The sequence below is a fragment of the Hyperolius riggenbachi genome, chromosome 7, assembly GCF_040937935.1.
Source record: "Hyperolius riggenbachi isolate aHypRig1 chromosome 7, aHypRig1.pri, whole genome shotgun sequence".
NCBI lineage: Eukaryota > Metazoa > Chordata > Amphibia > Anura > Hyperoliidae > Hyperolius > Hyperolius riggenbachi.
In genome coordinates this window covers 318,130,631-318,145,919 of record NC_090652.1, presented here as the reverse complement: position 1 = coordinate 318,145,919, position 15,289 = coordinate 318,130,631, and the positions used below count along the sequence as shown (strand labels likewise).

The 15,289-nt window shown below is 54.3% G+C and overlaps 1 protein-coding gene across 9 annotated transcripts in view; it reads left to right on the top strand.

Annotated features, from left to right (window-relative positions):
* Window positions 1–15,289, top strand: part of LOC137525248 (kalirin) — a 469,346-nt gene that overhangs the window by 322,483 nt on the left and 131,574 nt on the right. Inside the window, exon 1 of one of the 9 annotated variants that reach the window (XM_068246268.1) lies at window positions 5,263–5,351. The exons of the other annotated variants lie outside the window; for them this stretch is intronic. Within the exon in view, the coding sequence (XP_068102369.1) occupies window positions 5,298–5,351 (54 nt within the window). The 5' untranslated portion in view covers window positions 5,263–5,297. Of the gene's footprint in view, window positions 1–5,262; window positions 5,352–15,289 lie in introns of those variants that run through there. 9 annotated transcript variants of the gene reach the window in all.

The window sequence follows — 15,289 nt, the reverse complement described above, 5'->3', positions numbered from 1 at the left end:
GCAACCGATGGGTGAGCAGCTGGAGAATTCATCCTGTCCCCACTCAGGTTAAAATGTCGCTCTCCATAGATTTGATAAAGTGGGCAAAAAAAAACCTCCACCAGGGTGGGTGCCAGTAGTTTGTAGAGCAGAGGCGCCAGTGAAGTATAAGATATACTAAAAATAGGGGGGACTTACCTCCACACAGAAGACTTGACTGATTATTCATTTTCAGGAACAATCGTTTATTTCTTACTCCAAAAATTGTTGCAATTTTTGGAGTAAGAGATAAACAATTGTCTGCTGCAGCGTGGCGTATCACACACATTGGGCTTCATTCACAAAGCGGTGCAAAGTGTTTGCACGCCTGTGAAAAGCCCTTTATCACGCCTAAACTCAGTTTAGGCGTGATAAGAAGAAACTCGCACGAATTTTCCGCGTGCAAAGTTTTCCGCGCGCAAGCGCACAGGCGCGCGCGCAGCACCCGGCGCTTCGCGCGAAGCTCCCATTAAGCCCTATGGGACTTTGCGCGCGCGCTTACGCGCGGTAGCTTCGCACGAAGAGCAGCACAAATCGGTGATAACTCAGTGGTGCAAAGGTTATCACGCCTAAAGTCTTTTAGGCGTGATAACTGAGTTATCACCGCTTTGTGAATCAAGCCCATTATATTGTCCCCTGTCACTGCTGCAGCGTGGTGTATCACACACATTATATTGTCCCCTGTCACTGCTGCAGCGTGGTGTATCACACATTATATTGTCACTGCTGCAGCGTGGTGTATCACACACATTATATTGTCCCCTGTCACTGCTGCAGCGTGGTGTATCACACATTATATTGTCACTGCTGCAGCGTGGTGTATCACACATTATATTGTCCCCTGTCACTGCTGCAGCGTGGTGTATCACACATTATATTGTCACTGCTGCAGCGTGGTGTATCACACATTATATTGTCCCCTGTCACTGCTGCAGCGTGGTGTATCACACATTATATTGTCACTGCTGCAGCGTGGTGTATCACACATTATATTGTCACTGCTGCAGCGTGGTGTATCACACATTATATCGTCACTGTGCAGCATGGTGTCGGTGTATCACACATTATATTGGCACTGCTGCAGCGTGGTATATCACACATTATATCGTCACTGTGCAGCATGGTGTCGGTGTATCACACATTATATTGGCACTGCTGCAGCATGGTCTATCACACATTATATTGTCACTGCTGCAGCGTGGTGTATCACACATTATATTGGCACTGCTGCAGCGTGGTGTATCACACATTATATTGTCCCCTGTCACTGCTGCAGCGTGGTGTATCACACATTATATTGTCACTGCTGCAGCGTGGTGTATCACACATTATATTGTCACTGCTGCAGCGTGGTCTATCACACATTATATTGTCACTGCTGCAGCGTGGTGTATCACACATTATATTGTCCCCTGTCACTGCTGCAGCGTGGTGTATCACACATTATATTGTCCCCTGTCACTGCTGCAGCGTGGTGTATCACACATTATATTGTCACTGCTGCAGCGTGGTGTATCACACACATTATATTGTCCCCTGTCACTGCTGCAGCGTGGTGTATCACACACATTATATTGTCCCCTGTCACTGCTGCAGCGTGGTGTATCACACATTATATTGTCACTGCTGCAGCGTGGTGTATCACACATTATATTGTCACTGCTGCAGCGTGGTGTATCACACATTATATTGTCACTGCTGCAGCGTGGTGTATCACACATTATATTGTCACTGCTGCAGCGTGGTGTATCACACATTATATCGTCACTGTGCAGCATGGTGTCGGTGTATCACACATTATATTGGCACTGCTGCAGCATGGTCTATCACACATTATATTGTCACTGCTGCAGCGTGGTGTATCACACATTATATTGGCACTGCTGCAGCGTGGTGTATCACACATTATATTGTCCCCTGTCACTGCTGCAGCGTGGTGTATCACACATTATATTGTCCCCTGTCACTGCTGCAGCGTGGTGTATCACACATTATATTGTCCCCTGTCACTGCTGCAGCGTGGTGTATCACACATTATATTGTCACTGCTGCAGCGTGGTGTATCACACACATTATATTGTCCCCTGTCACTGCTGCAGCGTGGTGTATCACACATTATATTGTCACTGCTGCAGCGTGGTGTATCACACATTATATTGTCACTGCTGCAGCGTGGTGTATCACACATTATATTGTCACTGCTGCAGCGTGGTGTATCACACATTATATTGTCACTGTTGCAGCGTGGTGTATCACACATTATATCGTCACTGTGCAGCATGGTGTCGGTGTATCACACATTATATTGGCACTGCTGCAGCGTGGTATATCACACATTATATCGTCACTGTGCAGCATGGTGTCGGTGTATCACACATTATATTGGCACTGCTGCAGCATGGTCTATCACACATTATATTGTCACTGCTGCAGCGTGGTGTATCACACATTATATTGGCACTGCTGCAGCGTGGTGTATCATACATTATATTGTCACTGCTGCAGCGTGGTGTATCACACATTATATTGTCACTGCTGCAGCGTGGTGTATCACACATTATATTGTCACTGCTGCAGCGTAGTGTATCACACATTATATTGTCACTGCTGCAGCGTGGTCTATCACACATTATATTGTCACTGCTGCAGCGTGGTGTATCACACATTATATCGTCACTGTGCAGCATGGTGTCGGTGTATCACACATTATATCGTCACCATGTTGTGGTTGTGTTTGGCGGGCTGTGACTCCGTCCCCTCTGTATATTCTGGTCTCGGGGAGCGGTTTGTGGTTTTTCCAGATTCCTGGCAGCTCAGAAATGCTGTCATGAAAGCAGATGTGACAATGCGCTGGACCTCATTCCGCGATGTCACTCAGTGTGACGATGACAGCTGCATGCTTGTGCGTCGTGTGTTGTTACAGAAATGTGGCCGCTGTATGGGGGAGGGAGGGGGGGGGGTGACCTGACCTGTTCTGCCGCCTGTTGTTCTGCTGCTATTGTCCCTTGTCATCTTATACCTTCCCATGGGCTCCGGTGTCAGCCGTTACCAGACGCCATCGAATATCTGCTGATAATCACAACGTTCAGCAGAGAGGGGATAATGTGTCACCCTCAGCTTACTCCTGAATTCCTCTCTGAGAATATGTGAGGTAATGCCCCATACAACCACCATGCCCTAGGCACCTGCCTCCGTTGCTTTGTGCTCATCCAGCTCTGGACACTTCTTTTAATCCGCTACAAATAGTCTCTCTGTTCTGTTAACAAATGCAATTGTTTTAGAAATGGATTCCCAACGGAGACATGGGAGTTGCCCCCCCCAGGGTAGCATGGTATGATTTGCGCTGCCTCAGTGTGTGGAAGGGGCGGGGCATTTGCAGCACACAGGGCGGGTCCAGCATGATGATGACAGCAGAGGTATAGTCGGTACATTCCCTTGCATGTCTGTGCTTTGGGCCAGCTGTAGTCTGTGTGGCCACATAGGAAGTACTGGCAGTCCTGGGTCTGTGCCAGCGCTATACTTGCTATAACCACGTGCGTCGGGGCGCTGCCGGTGTGACTGCGGCCTGCTAATCCCCCCCCCATCTCCCCCCATATCGTCACACTCTGATCTCATCTGGAAAGTGTGAAATAATGAATGGTGTAGCCTGGGGGTCCGCTCTCCCCTCTCCTCCCATCACTCCCACCTCATCCCTGACACACATGTGTACTGCAGCTGGAGGACCAGTCATACTATACTGTACACACTACACACACTGTACACAGCGACATACTGTACACACCGACACGCACTGTACACACTGCACACAGCGACACGCACTGTACACACTGCACACAGCGACACGCACTGTACACACTGCACACAGCGACACGCACTGTACACACTGCACACAGCGACACGCACTGTACACACTGCACACAGCGACACGCACTGTACACAGCGACACGCACTGTACACAGCGACACACACATTGTACACACACACTGTATACAGCGACACACACGGCACACAGCGACACACACTGCACACAGCGACACACACTGCACACAGCGACACACACTGCACACAGCGACACACACTGCACACAGCGACACACACTGCACACAGCGACACACACTGCACACAGCGACACACACTGCACACAGCGACACTACACTGTACACAGCGACACTACACTGTACACAGCGACACTACACTGTACACAGCGACACTGCACTGTACACAGCGACACTGCACTGTACACAGCGACACTGCACTGTACACAGCGACACGCACTGTACACAGCGACATGCACTGTACACAGTGACACTACACTGTACACAGCGACATGCACTGTACACAGCAACACACACTGTACACACTGTACACAGCGACACACACATTGTACACACACACTGTACACAGAGACACTACACTGTACACAGAGACACTACACTGTACACAGCGACACTACACTGTACACAGCAACACGCACTGTACACAGCAACACACACTGTACACAGCTACACACACACTGTACACAGTGACACACTGTACACAACAACACGCACTGTACACACTGCACACAGCGACACGCACTTTACACAGCAACACACACATTGTACACACACACTGTACACTTGATTGCTACAAGCAGACAGTGAGGTAACTGTACTCTGCACAGACCAGCACACACTGACACACACACTGCCACACACACTGACACACTCACTGCCACGAGTGCACACTGATTGCTACAAGCAGACAGTGAGGTGACTGTACTCTGCACAGATCGGCACACACTGACACACTCACTGCCATGAGTGCACACTGATTGCTACAAGCAGACAGTGAAGTGACTGGCACTCTGCACAGATCGGCACACACTGACACACACACTGACACACTCACTGCCACGAGTGCACACTGATTGCTACAAGCAGACAGTGAAGTGACTGGCACTCTGCACAGATCGGCACACACTGACACACACACTGACACACTCACTGCCACGAGTGCACACTGATTGCTACAAGCAGACAGTGAAGTGAATGGCACTCTGCACAGATCGGCACACACTGACACACACTGACACACACTCACTGCCACGAGTGCACACAGATTGCTACAAGCAGCACTCTGCACAGATCAGCACACGCTGTCCCGGCTGCACAGCCCTCTCTGATAACATCACACCCAGTGCACTTTCATTATTGCAGTGACACCCTGCCGGTCACAGCTGTCACACCTCCTGCAGTCACACGCAGCACTGACAGCCTGGAGGGAGACACGGGAGCAGCATGAAGAAGTGGCTGCACATGAAGCCGGGGCGCCGGGCCTCCTCCGTCTCTTCTGTGAGTAGCGCTAATGCCCAGAGGGGGGGTCACCTGTGCCCAGGTGTGCCCTGCTGAGCCGGGAGGAGGGGGAGGGAGAAGCAGAGAGCGAGGCTGGCGGGGGCAGAGTTTAGAATGGCCTCTCTGATAATAGGGAGTCATTGTGCAGAGCATGGGCAGCTGGCTGTGTGTATAGTACTGAGGCTGGGCAGCTGGCAGTGTGCAGTGTGGGTAGTACTAAGGCTGGGCAGCTGGCAGTGTGCAGTGTGGGTAGTACTGAGGCTGGGCAGCTGGCAGTGTGGGTAGTACTGAGGCTGGGCAGCTGGCAGTGTGCAGTGTGGGTAGTACTGAGGCTGGGCACAGGCTGAGCAGCTGGCAGTGTGGGTAGTACTGAGGCTGGGGAGCTGGCAGCGTGCAGTGTGGGTAGTACTGAGGCTGGGCACAGGCTGAGCAGCTGGCAGTGTGGGTAGTACTGAGGCTGGGCAGCTGGCAGTGTGCAGTGTGGGTAGTACTGAGGCTGGGCACAGGCTGAGCAGCTGGCAGTGTGGGTAGTACTGAGGCTGGGCAGCTGGCAGTGTGGGTAGTACTGAGGCTGGGCAGCTGGCTGTGTGTATAGTACTGAGGCTGGGCAGCTGGCAGTGTGCAGTGTGGGTAGTACTGAGGATAAGCACAGGCTGGGCAGCTGGCAGTGTGGGTAGTACTGAGGCTGGGCAGCTGGCAGTGTGAGTAGTACTGAGGCTGGGCACAGGCTGGGCAGCTGGCAGTGTGGGTAGTACTGAGGCTGGGCAGCTGGCAGTGTGGATAGTACTGAGGCTGGGCAGCTGGCAGTGGGCAGTGTGGATAGTACTGAGGATGGGCACAGGCTGAGCAGCTGGCAGTGTGGGTAGTACTGAGGCTGGGCAGCTGGCAGTGTGGGTAGTACTGAGGCTGGGCAGCTGGCAGTGTGTATAGTACTGAGGCTGGGCAGCTGGCAGTGTGGGTAGTACTGAGGCTGGGCAGCTGGCAGTGCGCAGTGTGGATAGTACTGAGGATGGGCACAGGCTGGGCAGCTGGCAGTGTGTGTAGTACTGAGGCTGGGCAGCTGGCAGCGTGCATTGTGGGTAGTACTGAGGATGGGCACAGGCTGGGCAGCTGGCAGTGTGGGTAGTACTGAGGCTGGGCAGCTGGCAGTGTGGGTAGTACTGAGGCTGGGCAGCTGGCAGCGTGCAGTGTGGGTAGTACTGAGGCTGGGCACAGGCTGGGCAGCTGGCAGTGTGGGTAGTACTGAGGATGGGCACAGGCTGGGCAGCTGGCAGTGTGGGTAGTACTGAGGCTGGGCAGCTGGCAGTGTGGGTAGTACTGAGGCTGGGCAGCTGGCAGTGTGGGTAGTACTGAGGCTGGGCAGCTGGCAGTGTGGGTAGTACTGAGGCTGGGCAGCTGGCAGTGTGGGTAGTACTGAGGCTAGGCAGCTGGCAGTGTGGGTAGTACTGAGGCTGGGCAGCTGGCAGTGTGGGTAGTACTGAGGCTGGGCAGCTGGCAGTGTGAGTAGTACTGAGGCTGGGCACAGGCTGGGCAGCGTGCAGTGTGGGTAGTACAGAGGCTGGGGAGCTGGCAGCGTGCAGTGTGGGTAGTACTGAGGATGGGCACAGGCTGGGCAGCTGGCAGTGTGGGTAGTACTGAGGCTGGGCAGCTGGCAGTGTGGGTAGTACTGAGGCTGGGCAGCTGGCAGTGTGGGTAGTACTGAGGATGGGCACAGGCTGGGCAGTGTGGGTAGTACAGAGGCTGGGGAGCTGGCAGCGTGCAGTGTGGGTAGTACTGAGGATGGGCACAGGCTGGGCAGCTGGCAGTGTGGGTAGTACTGAGGCTGGGCAGCTGGCAGTGTGCAGTGTGGGTAGTACTGAGGCTGGGCAGCTGGCAGTGTGGGTAGTACTGAGGCTGGGCAGCGTGCAGTGTGGGTAGTACTGAGGCTGGGCAGCGTGCAGTGTGGGTAGTACTGAGGCTGGGCAGTGTGCAGTGTGGGTAGTACTGAGGCTGGGCAGCGTGCAGTGTGGGTAGTACTGAGGCTGGGCAGTGTGCAGTGTGGGTAGTACTGAGGCTGGGCAGCGTGCAGTGTGGGTAGTACTGAGGCTGGGCAGTGTGCAGTGTGGGTAGTACTGAGGATGGGCACAGGCTGGGCAGCTGGCAGTGTGGGTAGTACTGAGGCTGGGCAGCGTGCAGTGTGGGTAGTACTGAGGATGGGCACAGGCTGGGCAGCGTGCAGTGTGGGTAGTACTGAGGCTGGGCACAGGCTGGGCAGCTGGCAGTGTGGGTAGTACTGAGGCTGGGCATCTGGCAGTGTGTGTAGTACTGAGGCTGGGCACAGGCTGAGCAGCTGGCAGTGTGGGTAGTACTGAGGATGGGCACAGGCTGGGCAGCTGGCAGTGTGTGTAGTACTGAGGCTGGGCACAGGCTGGGCAGCTGGCAGTGTGGGTAGTACTGAGGCTGGGCACAGGCTGAGCAGCTGGCAGTGTGGGTAGTACTGAGGCTGGGCAGCTGGCAGTGTGGGTAGTACTGAGGCTGAGCAGCTGGCAGTGTGGGTAGTACTGAGGCTGGGCAGCTGGCAGTGTGCAGTGTGGGTAGTACTGAGGCTGGGCAGCTGGCAGTGTGCAGTGTGGGTAGTACTGAGGATGGGCACAGGCTGGGCAGCTGGCAGTGTGGGTAGTACTGAGGCTGGGCAGCTGGCAGTGTGGGTAGTACTGAGGCTGAGCAGCTGGCAGTGTGGGTAGTACTGAGGATGGGCACAGGCTGGGCAGCTGGCAGTGTGAGTAGTACTGAGGCTGGGCAGCTGGCAGTGTGGGTAGTACTGAGGCTGGGCAGCTGGCAGTGTGGGTAGTACTGAGGCTGGGCAGCTGGCAGTGTGGGTAGTACTGAGGCTGGGGAGCTGGCAGTGTGGGTAGTACTGAGGCTGGGCAGCTGGCAGTGTGGATAGTACTGAGGCTGGGCAGCTGGCAGTGTGGGTAGTACTGAGGCTGGGCAGCTGGCAGTGTGGGTAGTACTGAGGATGGGCACAGGCTGGGCAGCTGGCAGCGTGCAGTGTGGGTAGTACTGAGGATGGGCACAGGCTGGGCAGCTGGCAGTGTGGGTAGTACTGAGGCTGGGCAGCTGGCAGTGTGGGTAGTACTGAGGATGGGCACAGGCTGAGCAGCTGGCAGTGTGGGTAGTACTGAGGCTGGGCAGCTGGCAGTGTGGGTAGTACTGAGGATGGGCACAGGCTGGGCAGCTGGCAGTGTGGGTAGTACTGAGGCTGGGCACAGGCTGAACAGCTGGCAGTGTGGGTAGTACTGAGGCTGGGCAGCTGGCAGTGTGCAGTGTGGGTAGTACTGAGGATGGGCACAGGCTGGGCAGCTGGCAGTGTGGGTAGTACTGAGGCTGGGCAGCTGGCAGTGTGGGTAGTACTGATCCTGGGCAGCTGGCAGTGTGGGTAGTACTGAGGCTGGGCAGCTGGCAGTGTGGGTAGTACTGAGGCTGGGCAGCTGGCAGTGTGGGTAGTACTGAGGCTGGGCAGCTGGCACTGTACAGTGTGGGTAATACTGAAGCTGGGCACAGGCTGTGTGTTCAGAGGGCAGCTGGCAGTGTACATCGGAGATAAGGGGCACAGATTAAGGTGTAAATAGAAGCAGGCAGCTGGCACTGTGCAGTAAGATTTGTGATAAGAGACAGAGGTGTAACTGGCAGAGAGCAGCTGGCACTGTGTGTTATACAGAACATGGGTGCAGGCTGTGCCTGCAGAGAGAAGATGGCACTGTGCAGTAAGATGTGTCATAAAGGGCACAGACTGAGGTGTAACAGGCAGGGAGGAGGGAGCAGCTGGTATTGTGCAGTGTGGGTAATACTAACTATGGGCACAAGCTCAAGTATAATATGTTGGTGGCAGCTGGCAATGTATATTAATATCGGTGATAAGGGGTACATGTGGGGGTCAGGGCTTAAACAGGGCAGAGACTGGCAGAGAGGTGATGGGCAGTAGGAGCAGAAAATGAAATGAAGATTAAATGGGGCCCAATGCTGAGATGAGAGAGTCGTCATAGTAACTGGCCCGTTGATGCCCTCTAGACCACAGGCAGTTGCCTTGCAGATAATCCTGCACTGAGTAGGAGGTGAAGGTACACAGAGGCAGGCCTGGCATTGGGTGGGTTATATAGAGGCTGGGCTCGTGGCAGCAGGATGGCAGGGTGACCTGCCTGTGTGTATCCTGTATGGGCAGCTGCCCGCCTCTCTGCCAGGACCAGGAACTCTGTGTGTTCTGCTAATTCCTGTATGTCCTCTGTGCACATAACAGAAGTCTTCCAGGGCAGAGGTGGCCGCTGCTGCAATACTGCTGCCTCCATCCATGGGTATATATTATATATACTGTATATGGTGACACATGGAGGGGCAGATTACTGATGCATCCGATATCGCTTGTGGTCACACCGATGAGCAGTCATCTGACTGTATCAGGAATTAACACTTGTAGTGACAGGACTATGGATGCCGCCATCTTTATTCCCTTAAAAAGTACCTAATACTTGATAGTTTTGCTGATCCTCTGACTTCAGTCACTCCTCCAATCTTCATACTGCCAATGGAGTCACACCTGGAACAAGCACGCAGCCAGCAGACTCACATCTGGAACAAGCATGCAGCCAGCAGTCACACCTGGAACAAGCATGCAGCCAGCGGACTCACACCTGGAACAAGCATGCAGCCAGTGTGGTTACACCTGGAACAAGCATGTAGCCAGCGGAGTCACACCTGGAACAAGCATGCAGCCAGTGTGGTCACACCTGGAACAAGCATGCAGCCAGCGGAGTCGCACCTGGAACAAGCATGCAGCCAGCAGAGTCACACCTGGAACAAGCATGCAGCCAGCAGAGTCACACCTGGAACAAGCATGCAGCCAGCAGAGTCACACCTGGAACAAGCATGCAGCCAGCGGAGTTGCACCTGGAACAAGCATGCAGCCAGCGGAGTCACGCCTAGAACAAGCATGCAGCCAGCGGAGTCACGCCTAGAACAAGCATGCAGCCAGCGGAGTCACGCCTGGAACAAGCATGCAGCCAGCGGAGTCACACCTGGAACAAGCATGCAACCAGCGGAGTCACGCCTGGAACAAGCATGCAGCCAGCAGGGTCACACCAGGAACAAGCATGCAGCCAGCAGAGTTGCACCTGGAACAAGCATGCAGCCAGTGGAGTCACACCTGGAACAAGCATGCAACCAGCGGAGTCACGCCTGGAACAAGCATGCAGCCAGCAGGGTCACACCAGGAACAAGCATGCAGCCAGCAGAGTTGCACCTGGAACAAGCATGCAGCCAGTGGAGTCACACCTGGAGCAAGCATGCAGCCAGCAGGGTCACACCTGGAACAAGCATGCAACCAACAGGGTCGCGCCTGGAACAAGCATGCAGCCAGCTGAGTCACGCCTGGAACAAGCATGCGGCCAGCGGAGTCACGCCTGGAACAAGCATGCAGCCAGCGGAGTCGCACCTGGAACAAGCATGCGGCCAGCGGAGTCACGCCTGGAACAAGCATGCGGCCAGCGGAGTCACGCCTGGAACAAGCATGCGGCCAGGGGAGTCACACCTGGAACAAGCATGCAGCCAGTGGGAGTCACACCTGGAACAAGCATGCAGCCATCGGAGTCACACCTGGAACAAGCATGCAGCTATCGGAGTCACACCTGGAACAAGCACGCAGCCAGCGGAGTCACCCCTGGAACAAGCTTGCAGCCAGTGGAGTCACACCTGGAACAAGCATGCAGCCAGCAGAGTCACACCTGGAACAAGCATGCGGCCAGCGGAGTCACACCTGGGACATGCATGCAGCCAGCGGAGTCACACCTGGAACAAGCATGCAGCCAGCGGAGTCAAACCTGGAACAAGCATGCGGCCAGCGGAGTCACACCTGGGACAAGCATGCGGCCAGCGGAGTCACACCTGGGACAAGCATGCGGCCAGCGGAGTCACACCTGGGACAAGCATGCGGCCAGCGGAGTCACGCCTGGGACAAGCTTGCAGCCAGTGGAGTCACACCTGGAACAAGCATGCGGCCAGCGGAGTCACACCTGCAACAAGCATGCAACCAGCGGAGTCACACCTGGAGCAAGCAGGCAGCCAGCGGAGTCACACCTGGGACAAGCATGCGGCCAGCGGAGTCACACCTGGGACAAGCATGCGGCCAGCGGAGTCACACCTGGGACAAGCACGCAGCCAGCGGAGTCACCCCTGAAACAAGCATGCAGCCAGCGGAGTCACACCTGGGACAAGCATGCGGCCAGCGGAGTCACACCTGGGACAAGCACGCAGCCAGCGGAGTCACCCCTGGAACAAGCATGCAGCCAGCGGAGACACACCTGGAACAAGCATGCAGCCAGCGGAGGCACACCTGGAACAAACATGCAGCCAGCAGAGTCACACCTGGAACAAGCATGCAGCCTGCAGGGTCACACCTGAAACAAGCATGCGGCCATCGGAGTCACACCTGGAACAAGCGTGCGGCCAGCGGAGTCACACCTGGAACAAGCATGCAGCCAGCAGAGTCACACCTGGAACAAGCATGCAGCCAGCGGAGTCAAACCTGGAACAAGCATGCAGCCAGAGGAGTCACACCTGGAACAAGCTTGCAGCCAGCGGAGTTACACCTGGAACAAGCATGCAGCCAGCGGAGTCACACCTGGAACAAGCATGCAGCCAGCGGAGTCAAACCTGGAACAAGCATGCAGCCAGCGGAGTCACACCTGGAACAAGCTTGCAGCCAGCGGAGTTACACCTGGAACAAGCATGCAGCCAGCGGAGTCACACCTGGAACAAGCATGCAGCCAGCGGGGTCACACATGAAACAAGCATGCAGCCAGCGGAGTCACATCCGGAACAAGCATGCAGCCAGCAGAGTCACACCTGGAACAAGCATGCAGCCAGCGGAGTCACACCTGCAACAAGCATGCAGCCAGCGGAGTCACACCTGGAACAAGCACGCAGGCAGCGGAGTCACACCTGGAACAAGCATGCAGCCAGCGGAGTCACACCTGGAACAAGCATGCAGCCAGCAGGGTCACACCTGGAACAAGCATGCAGCCAGCGGAGTCACACCTGGAACAAGCATACAGCCAGCGGAGTCACACCTGGAACAAGCATGCAGCCAGCGGGATCACACCAGGAACAAGCATGCAGCCAGCGGAGTCACACCTGGGACAAGCATGCAGCCAGCGGAGTCACACCTGGAACAAGCATGCAGCCAGCGGAGTCACACCTGGAACAAGCATGCAGCCAGCGGAGTCACACCTGGAACAAGCATGCAGCCAGCGGAGTCACCCCTGGAACAAGCATGCAGCAAGCAGAGTCACACCAGGAACAAGCACGCAGCCAGGGGAGTCATCTGATTCCATCTGAGCCAGTGGACTAAGAATTGTGTAAAGCAGAGGACCAGCACAGCAGCAGGGGAACAGTGCTTCTTAAAAGGAATGCTGGATCTTTAACTATCTGCACTAACCAGGTGCACTGCGGCATCATCCTCTTCCTCCTGCCATACCACACATCACCCTGTCTGTACAGCGCTCACTCCTCGCAGTGCCCCCTACATCTTTGCACGGCCGACATTATATGTGTTTGTAGCGATTTTATGATATCGTGGATGTAGCGATTCTGGCTTAACCCTCGGAGTCTCAGGCTGGCCTGGCTGTACAGGGGTTAAAGTGGACCTGAACTCTTGCACAGGACAGAAGGAAAACATAGAGAAATGCACCCTGTGCGTATTTAGAGAGTTTAGCCTGTCTAATTCCCCCTCATCTGTGACTAATCACCACAGTAATTTGATCTCTCAGCTGTGTCAGCTGGCTGCCTCAGCAGAGCAGCTAATTTGTAAGCACAGGATGTTAACCCTATGTCTGCTTCCATGTAAGCAGGAAGTAGACACACTTCAGATTTATTGCAGGACTTGTATCACCTGTAACAAAGAAATGTTTTTCTGTAAAGGTTATTATGCTGTTGCTTATCTTGTAGAGCAGTGAGGAAGTCCTGAGTACAGGTCCTCTTTAAGGAATGGTGCTGGTTTTATGGTGATACTGGGGGTAAAGTCCGTCAGTACAGAGGTGTGGTAGACGCCTCTGCAGACACGCCGGCCAAGAAGCGTCTTACAGCGCTGGGAGGTGGCTGCAAACGTTTATCAGGTGTCCTCCTGACCCCGAGCATTATCCTCCGTCTTACTGTCGCCCTCCTACCAGTGTGTGACCCCGGAACTCTCACACTACGGGGGCACCCGTCACTGGTGGGAGCATGCCCACTCATCTCCCAGGAGTGAGACTACTCGGCAATACCTGTGTCCAGGCTGGCATCCCATGCCCTGCCGTTACATGGAATCATCTCCATTGTAATCTGTAGTTATTGTCCAGAAACTGCTGTACACAAGTCGTGTGTTGTGCTGTCTGATCCTCAATACTCCCGCTGTATCCCCTTAATATGTGAAAATCCAACACAACTCAGGTAATCTGAGGGTCTGATCATTGGACGGTGTGAGATCTCAGAGATATGACCGGTCCTCTTCATACTGGCCTCTCGGGTAATCTGAGGGTCTGATCATTGGACGGTGTGAGATCTCAGAGATATGACCGGTCCTCTTCATACTGGCCTCTCGGGTAATCTGAGGGTCTGATCATTGGACGCTGTGAGATCTCAGAGATATGACCGGTTCTCTTCATACTGGCCTCTCTGGTAATCTGAGGGTTTGATCATTGGACGGTGTGAGATCTCAGATATGACCGGTTCTCTTCATACTGACCTCTCGGATAATTTGAGGGTCTGATCATTGGACGGTGTGAGATCTCAGAGATATGACCGGTTCTCTTCATACTGACCTCTCGGGTAATCTGAGGGTCTGATCATTGGACGGTGTGAGATCTCAGAGATATGACCGGTCCTCTTCATACTGGCCTCTCGGGTAATCTGAGGGTCTGATCATTGGACGGTGTGAGATCTCAGAGATATGACCGGTTCTCTTTATTTGGCCTCTTGGGTAATCTGAGGGTCTGATCATTGGTCGGTGTGAGATCTCAGAGATATGACCGGTCCTCTTCATACTGGCCTCTCGGGTAATCTGAGGGTCTGATCATTGAACGGTGTGAGATCTCAGAGATATGACTGGTCCTCTTCATTTGGCCTCTCGGGTAATCTGAGGGTCTGATCATTGGACGCTGTGAGATCTCAGAGATATGACTGGTCCTCTTCATTTGGCCTCTCGGGTAATCTGAGGGTCTGATCATTGGACGCTGTGAGATCTCAGAGATATGACTGGTCCTCTTCATTTGGCCTCTCGGGTAATCTGAGGGTCTGATCATTGGACGCTGTGAGATCTCAGAGATATGACTGGTCCTCTTCATTTGGCCTCTCGGGTAATCTGAGGGTCTGATCATTGGACGCTGTGAGATCTCAGAGATATGACCGGTCCTCTTCATACTGGCCTCTCGGGTAATCTGAGGGTCTGATCATTGAACGGTGTGAGATCTCAGAGATATGACTGGTCCTCTTCATTTGGCCTCTCGGGTAATCTGAGGGTCTGATCATTGGACGCTGTGAGATCTCAGAGATATGACTGGTCCTCTTCATTTGGCCTCTCGGGTAATCTGAGGGTCTGATCATTGGACGCTGTGAGATCTCAGAGATATGACTGGTCCTCTTCATTTGGCCTCTCGGGTAATCTGAGGGTCTGATCATTGGACGCTGTGAGATCTCAGAGATATGACTGGTCCTCTTCATTTGGCCTCTCGGGTAATCTGAGGGTCTGATCATTGGTCGGTGGTGGATGTCTGCAGACATTTTCCATTGTCTTTATCATTCAGAGAGCCAACACGATGTACAGATAGTTTGTGTGACGTTCCTCGCTGTGGTCGCTGTGCCCTGGTACTGCGCATGGTGAGGGGAGGGGGCTTTTCCAGGAAGCCTTTAACCGATGTCTCGTGTCTGCCCTC